Below are 8,475 nucleotides of genomic sequence, written 5' to 3'. Positions count from 1 at the left end.
GCACAAGGCCCTGGGTTCAGTCCCAGCTCCGAAAAAAAGAAAAGAAGAAGAAAAAAAAAAAAAAAAAAAAAAAAGATTCTAAGCTACTTCTCCAGACATGTTATTTCAGTTGAATTGTTAGTCTTGTCACAATATTTACTCAGAAAATAACTGTGTGGCTCCTTGGCCTGGTTCCTGCCAGTTGAGTCCTACCTGAGTGAGCCCCAGAAGTCAGTGCTGTTACTTAGAGCAGACACTCTTTTTTTTTTTTTTTTTTTTTTTTTTTTTGAGCTGGGGACTGAACCCAGGGCCTTGTGCTTGCTAGGCAAGCGCTCTACCACTGAGCTAAATCCCCAACCCCTAGAGCAGACACTCTTAAGTGGCACAGTGGTAACCGGGCTCCAGAGTGTCAGAATCCTGACATCTTTCTTTTCAGAGACAGAGGGGGCCGGATGGAGGGGAAGCAGCCTCTGCTCCTTACCTTACTCTGCAACACTGAGAAACCAGAAAAAAAGACCTGGGACTGTATTAAGACTCCCAAAGTAAAACTATATGGAAGTGTTTATTTTTTTAAAGTCTAGTACCAGAGAACAGGACAGACATGACAGTTACTACTCACAAGGGACAGTGTCCCCACTGGTCGGCTGTGTCCACACCAGTAGCACAAACAAGTCAAGCAGAACAGTAGAGCTTGCACACTTACAGCGGTGAAGCACACAATGTGTTAACTAGGGCACCCGATCTTTTGGCAATGAATTCAGTAAAAACAGCACAAGGACATTCTGGAAGGGCTTAAAGTCATATTCAGAATTAAACAGAAAATGTTCAAAGCTAAACAGTAAAATGGAAGCTTTCACTAGCTGCTTAATTCTATCAAAACTGAACAGAAATAGTTTGGAGAATGGCTATCTTAACAGCACGTCATTTCAAAGCTAACCCCAACAATTCATCATGGAGCCACAGCCATGACACTGAGCGCCACCTCTGCTCCAGTCCTCCATGCAGAGCTCAGGTTTAATGACGATGACTCTCCTATGAGCAGAGACAAAATACATGAGGTGAGAGTGAGCCTGAGAAGCCCTGGGCCAGGAGCATGTGCTCTGGCTGCTGACGCCACAGTTTCCACACAGAAGGCCTAGCAACCCTTCCGGGAGGATGAGATCTATCCCCGTGACAGCTGCCCTGAAAGGCCATCAGGTACAGGCTGGTTCCCAGGCAACAGCCTGAGGCTCTGGAGAAATGACCAAACCCTAACCCTGACCCCTGCCCACTGAAATCTGCACTGTTTGTCAAGGATTTGTCTGTAATTAGGGCTCGATCTTAATGACACCACCTTATTTAAGCCAATTAGGAACAAAGCCAAATTGCATTTTCCTTAGGTCTACTCAGTTGAGAATGACATCTCAGGTAGTGACGTTATCACACAATCTTTAACAAAAACTCATAAGTTGCATTGATTATTCCCCAGGAGATGAGCGAGCGGTGGTAATTCAGATGTGCACCTCTGAAAAGATTGATCAGTTTCCTGTCCCGTTCTATCCAGATTATCTTGAAAACCATGGGGAGAGACTGGAACGGCCCACCAATCTGAGACTGTATTCGAGCTTTTACAACATTAACGGGGAAGCTTAAGAAGCCCAGCATGGCTCCGAGCACACCTCCACAGATGAAGTCGTTGACCAGATGTTCACTATTTGTAGTGGCAGTAGGCAGATGCTCTTTAATGGGCCCTCGAAGGCCAAAAAACAGGACATTGCTGAACCCATTTCGGAAGAGGATGGGCACCAAGCCTCGGTAATACTCTGCAACCCCATGGCATCTGAGCGCCCGGAAGGCCTGGTAAGTGTTTGTGAACTTATCGTGATGCTTGTGGTCCTGAAGCAAAGTCTGAACCCTTTCCAATGGAGTGAGAATGGCTTCTGTTGTCCCGGCAAGCAGCGCAGCCACACTTCGGGTGGCAAACTCAGGAGCGTTGCTCACGTGCTTGCGGAGCAGGCGCGACAGGTCCTCATACAGACCAAACATAAGCGCCAGCGTGGTCGTCTTCTGCATCAGTGGGGGGAGGATTCCCCGGTACAAGTTGTGGAACCCATCCTTCCTCAACTGCAGGATGGCGTCCCGGGTTTTGATGCCGTACAGCTGCTGCCGGAAGAGGATCTTCTGAACGGGGTACGTGATGGCCACGTTGTTGAAAGCGGCGCAGCAGCCACAGAAGTAATGCTTTATTTGCCCCACGTCCGCGAGGTGAGGTGACAAATCCTGGTTTGATGAGGTCAACATCGGACGCCTCTTGTCATGAGCTTCTGAGCCCATCATGGTGCTTCCAGCCGCTCCTCTCTGGGGAAGACTTAGCCTGTAAGGAACAATCGAGGTATTACAGAGAGCACGGCTCATGCAGTCTGCCCCAGCCCATTCCAATGTCTACACTCTCTATCTTCCCTTTAAAACTGGATTAGTAATACTCTACCTTTAGACAAAAAACTACTTCTACTAATTGTCCATATTAATGCAATTCAGTCAGTGTGCTGTTTCTACACTCACAGTAGGAGTTTGCTTTCTGTGGCATTTTGTTGTTGCTACTCTTGTTTTATGACAGTCTTGAGAGAGAGACAGAGAGAGAGACAGACAGACACAGACAGGGAGAGAACGAGCATGCTCAGGCTAGCCTTCAACTCACAATCTCAAGTTCTAGAATCATAGCCCTACTCTAATGACTAGCATTAGACCACTAGTTGTTTAGAAATATTTCAGAGGTGTACAAGAAATCCTGGGTTCTCCCTTTCTGCAATCACTTTTACCGAAACAACCCTTACAACAGACTGAAGAAGCAGGCAGAAGGCTCCACCTCTGTGTTAGCCACGCAGGAGTAGAGAAAGTTATAAAACACGTGGGAGGCACAGAATATGCAAATTACTTTTCATAAAAATGTGATATCAACCGGCCATAGGTTCATCGCTGCTTTTTTAACAGTAATTATTATTTCAAACTTGTTTTAATCCCTGAAACTTGAATGTCAATCCATGTAAGTGAAAGCTTTCTGAAGCACTGAGGTCACTGACCCAGTTTCTAAACAATGGCTATTCTACAGAACCAGAGAGCGCCATCATCCTACTGAAACAGGACTCACAGCTCCCCTAGAGGTAGCAGGCTCAGAAGCCCAACACTGGAGAAGTGGAGGCGGAAGCCTGCAGAAGTTAAAAGGTCAGCTTGCAATCTACCTAGTCAAGCTCCAGCCAGCTAAGGCTTCGAGACCACAGGGGAAAAGCAAAGTCCTCCCAAGAGATACAACAGCAAATTACACCATGCATTCCACTTGTATTCACACTTATTTAGTGCCTGTGAACTTGGCCTTCTGCTAGGCATTGGATCCTCAAAGACAATAAAGACTAGTCTAGTCAGCACTGTCAAGTAAGCAAGCTGGTCACAGAGTCTCAGCGTCTGTGACACTGAGTGCCTGTTAGCGCAGCTGTAGATGTGGGACGCAAAGGTCATGGAAGAATGGGGTTAAGGTGTCATATATATAATTCTTCAAACTATAAAGTTATCCTTCTAGTTTTATATGAGAAAAAGGAGTTCCAGTGACACAGGGCCAGCCCACTCTGACAGGGACCCTAGTGTCCCCCCCTGCTACTGCGCCTGGCGATGACTTGGGACAGTTGCCTGGGTCACAGGCAGGACGGCAGATACTGAGATGGAGATGGGAAGATACACTCACAGTCCTGCTCTCCCTGAGAGGAAGCAAGGTCTTAGTTTTATGTCTGTTTCCACAACATGGCTCAGCAGTAAAGGTGTCTGCCACCAAGCCTGATGGCCTGAGTTTGATCTCTGGGACCCACATTTGGAAGAGAGAACCAACTCCTGCAAGTTCTCCTCTGACTGCAACAGTGAACCATCTCCACACAAGATAAATAAAAATGTAATTTCTAAAAACTTAAACTAACAATAAGAACAGTAAAATATCTGGCTCTAGTCAGGCCTGAAGCCTTCCTGTAATAACAGCACTCAGCCAGCGGAAGACAGACAACTGCAAGTTGGGGGCCTGTCTGTTACAGACACCATGACCAAGGCAACTCTTATAAGGACAGCATTTAACTGGGGCTGGCTCACAGGTTCAGAGGGTCAGTCCATTATCATCAAGGCGGGAGCATGGCAGCATCCAGGCAGGCCTGGTGCAGGAGGAGCTGAGTTCTACATCTTCACCCAAAGGAAGCCAGGAACAGACTGAGCATCCTCAGGCAGCTAGGAGGAGGGTCTCCAAGCCCACTCCACAGTGACACACTTCCTCCAACAAGGCCACACCTTCTAATAGTGCCACTCCCTGGGCCAAGCACATGCAAACCATCACAGGGTCAGACTGTTTATAAAGCAAGATTCCACCTCAAGACAATCCTTTCATCCCAAGGACCACTCCAGAAGCTACCCTTTATTTGGTGACAAAACAGTAATCTTACTATACTTTAGATTTTTAGGCAGTTTTGCTTTATGGAAACGAGGTTTCTCTGTGTAGACCATGCTGTCCTAGAACTTGTTCTGTAGACCAGGCTGGCCCAAAACCCAGATGTCCGCAGGCCTTGGCCGCTCAGCTTGATTTTAGTTATTTTTTTTATCTTTTTGGTTTTTCAAGACAGTTTCTCTGTGGCCTTGGCTGTCCCAGAACTCACTCTATAAACCAGGATGGCCTTGAACTCAGATCCTCCTGCCTCTGCCTCCCGAGTGCAAGGATTAAAGGTGTCCACCACTACCATCCAGTGACTTTTAGTATTTGTAAAGTGATTTTGTTTGTTTGTTTTGCTTTCCAAGACAGGTTTTCTGTGTAGCCCTGGCTATCCTGGAACTTGCTCTGTAGACCAGGCTGGCCTCAAACTCACAGAGATCCACCTGCCTCTGCCTCCATAGTATATATAGTGCTGGGACTAAACGGATGTTGTTACCTACGTGCAAGTATGAGCAGTTGCATGCATTTGCTGGCAGGTGCCTGTGGAGGCCAAGCGAGGGCAAGAGGGTGTTGGCTCATTCCCTGGAACTGCTCCCTGAAAGGGCACCAAGCACCCCCCCACCCCGGAGCGGGGGACCGAACCCAGGGCCTTGCGCTTGCTAGGCAAGCGCTCTACTGCTGAGCTAAATCCCCAACCCTGGCACCAAGCACTCTTAACCATGGAGCCACATCTCAAGGTCCTTGCATTTGTCAATGGACTGATTCTTCCATAGTAAGAGACAACGTTTAACAACTCAGCAGCAAAATAGTAAAAAAAAACCCAGTTAAAAAATGAGCAAAGGACTTGAATGAACATGTCACAATAAAGACTACAAAATGGTCATCAGGCACAAGAAAGATGGCCAACTTTATAAATCATGAGAGAAATACAAATCGAAATTATCACTTTCTACCCACTTGAATGTCTAGTATCAAAAAACAACAATAGGGGTTGGGGATTTAGTTTAGTGGTAGAGCGCTTGCTCAGCAAGCGTTTAAGGCCCTGTTCGTCCTCAGTTCCAAAAAAAAAAAAAAAAAAAAAAAAAAAAAACAACAATAAAACACCTACACTCACAAACACAAACAAATAAACCAGGTGTGCTAGGGAGACATCTAGCAGGCTTTCCTGCTAAGACTAAAGACCCTAATTTGAGGCCTGGAACCCACATAAAGAGCTGGCAGGCAGAGGCTGTGGAACCTGTTAGAGCAGTGGCTCACAACCTTCCTAACACTGTGACCTTTAATACAGTTCCTCATGCTGACCCCCAAACCTTAAATCATTGCAGCTACTTCCTAACTGTGATTATGTTGTTATACATTGTGTTTTAAATATCTGATATGCAGGACATGTGATATTTGACCCCTGTGAAAAGGCTGTTCTACCTCCAAAGGTATGGAGAACCTTAGGTTGAGAGCCATTGCCATACAAGTTCACGCAGCCTAGAGTAGCCATGCTGAAACACTGACGAGCACACGCACGCCTCAGAAAGAGGCTGGGAGGCTTCCCAGAAGTGGCATCCTGACCTCCACTGCACGGCATCACATATGCATGCACATACATGCAATAAAGACCCAACAATGACAAAACACAGGCACCAGCAGGACTGTGACGAGGCCCTGTGCACTGGAAGGTCTATAATATAGTACAATGCTCTCTGGGAGACAGTGCAGCGCTCCTCATCGGCGAATACAGCTGTCAACTGATTAGCCTCTCAGCTGTGGGTACGAAGCCAAAATCATCACATGCCACAACAGCAGCACCAAAAGGGTGGGAAGTTATCAAGCTAAGCCACACTGCAAGGCATTCAGTGGGAAATGAAACAGGTCAGACAAACTATCTAGGCCTTCAATTCGAATAAAAACAAAAGCCTGTTCAATTCTTCAAGATTTTCCTACATTACCACACTATGCTATTGCTAACTGTCAGGACGACAAATGCTGAAGAGAGGGAAGAAGGCGGAGCCCAGGCCCAGAGAAGAATCAGAAACTGCAGACCTTTAACAGAATACAGCACTCACAACCAGAGTTTTCCTTCTAAACCAGCACAGGGGAATTATGCAGTCTCCTGCCACAGCACAAACTTTAAGCTCTTCTGCACCTACCATTGGAACCATCTTGAACTTTGGTCAAATGTTCTCAGGAAGCTCAGCAATGGCCACAGAGATCCTGGAATCAGAGCCTGAGTGACACAGGAGCCTTAGAACCTACTAGTTGCCTGAGGTAAAATCCCAGCTCTCTCACAGGTACCTGTGAGCTTCAGCAAGTCACAGTTGCGTTGTTTACAAGACAGGGACATTAACTATCTCAGAGGCTGGCTCAGTTAAGAGTGAAGAGAGCGTGCCCTGCGAGTGGTGTGGTGTACAGAAGGTGCTCAAGACTGAACTGTTACTGTTCTCTGCTTTAGTACTTGGTCAATGTTTAGATGTCCCTCAGGTTGCATCCTGATAAATCCAGTATGGGTGAAAATATCGTGTGAGAAATGCATGTGTTTATCTTTGGTACTGAGGACTGAACCCGGGGCTCCGTGCATGTTAATCGTATTTGTTGATTACCTGAGTCCCTGAGGAGAGTTCAGACACCTGATATACACAGGAGTACTGCTCACTGTGGTGTCACATCAAAAGAGCACAGCGCCCCTTCTGTCACAAGACAGTGAAAATTACTTAAGGTGCAGTTCCTACCAAATACACCATCCCGACAAAGTCAAAACCGGGCTGATGATGTCACTCACCGCACACAGAAGAGACAGGCACAGCACTACAAATGGAGCTATCTGAGTCAAAGCCCGTCCTGCTAGCCTTAGAGCACAGGGTGACGCCTGGCTTCACCTAAGTAGCATTTGCTAGGATCTCGGTTTTGGTTTTTGGTTCATGACAAGCCAGGACCCAGCCACTGAGCCACCCTTCCCACCTCCATTCGGTAGCATTCTGTGGTCTGCTTCCTACCACTATTCCCGAGATCCCAGCTTCTGACTTTCAAATCAAGTTCCAGTGTCTGTTCAACTGGCCTTAGGAGAGCCAACCTGTGTGTCTTTCCTTATGCTGTGGAACAACTTCAATGCTACCAACATTATTTGGTCCTTTATTTTAATTTATTTTGGTTTTCTGAGATAGGGTTTCTCTGTGTAACCCTGGCTGTCCTAGAACTTGCTCTGTAGACCAGGCTGGCCTTGAACTACAGATATCCGCCTGCCTCTCTCTGCCTCCTGAGTGCTGGGATCAAAAGCGTGCACCACCATGGTAGGACTTCAACATTACCTGTTCCTGGGGGTTGGGAATTTAGCTCAGTGGTAGAGCGCTTGCCTAGGAAGCGCAAGGCCCTGGGTTCAGTCCCCAGCTCAAAAAAAAAGAACCAAAAGAAACAAAAACAAAAAAAAAAAAAAAAAAAATTACCTGTTCCTTTAAGTTTAGAAGACTTTACCTGTGACATCAACTGGGCCTGGCATCGAGGACAGCTTTCTGGTCACCTTCCCAGTGTTTTCCATCGTTAGCCTTCTCTTCTGAAGTCAATTTTTGATAAGTGCATTTTTTAAAAAAAAAAAAAAAGGAAAGAAAATCTGGTTTAATTTTTATATTCTTATGAAGTGGGGGCCAGAGAAATGGCTCAGAAATAAGAACACTGACTGCTCTTCCAGAGGTCCTGAGTTCAAATCCCAGTAACCACATGGCAGCTCACAGCCATCTGTAATGGGATCCAACACCCTTTCTGGTGTGTTTGAAGACAGCTATAGTGTATTCATATGTAATGAATAAATTTTAAAAAAAGAAACGACACGATGGAGTATTTGCTCCTTTTGAGCACAGTAGCCGGTTGTTTAGTGTCCCTCTAGGCCCAACAAGGTTCTTCAGTGACTGCCTACAGTCCTCAGGAAATTTTTTTTTTTCTATTTTTTATTTTTTTCGGAGCTGGGGACCGAACTCAGGGCCTTGCGCTTGCTAGGCAAGCGCTCTACCACTGAGCTAGATCCCCAACCCCAGGAAATTTCAACAGTATCTACTGTGGTTGCAAGCCTCTGTAAAATA

General features: G+C 46.3%; 1 protein-coding gene across 2 annotated transcripts; it reads right to left on the bottom strand.

Moving 5' to 3' along the window:
• Nucleotides 1-267: 267 nt before the first annotated feature.
• On the bottom strand, nucleotides 268-7,960 carry Slc25a51 (solute carrier family 25 member 51). 2 transcript variants are annotated; one of them, XM_032891236.1, is made up of 2 exons: nucleotides 7,846-7,960; nucleotides 268-2,332 (listed from the first exon to the last, which is right to left on the bottom strand). In XM_032891236.1, exon 2 carries the CDS (start codon nucleotides 2,293-2,295, stop codon nucleotides 1,399-1,401), a length of 897 nt encoding a protein of 298 aa, XP_032747127.1. In that variant the 5' UTR covers nucleotides 2,296-2,332; nucleotides 7,846-7,960; the 3' UTR covers nucleotides 268-1,398. The 2 variants fall into 2 exon arrangements, with proteins under 2 accessions (XP_032747127.1, XP_032747119.1); XM_032891228.1 differs by having other exon boundaries at nucleotides 7,874-7,960.
• Nucleotides 7,961-8,475: the final 515 nt, after the last annotated feature.

This window comes from Rattus rattus, chromosome 1, assembly GCF_011064425.1.
Source record: "Rattus rattus isolate New Zealand chromosome 1, Rrattus_CSIRO_v1, whole genome shotgun sequence".
NCBI lineage: Eukaryota > Metazoa > Chordata > Mammalia > Rodentia > Muridae > Rattus > Rattus rattus.
Note: the sequence above shows the minus strand (reverse complement) of the source record. Positions and strands in the feature narration are given on the sequence as shown.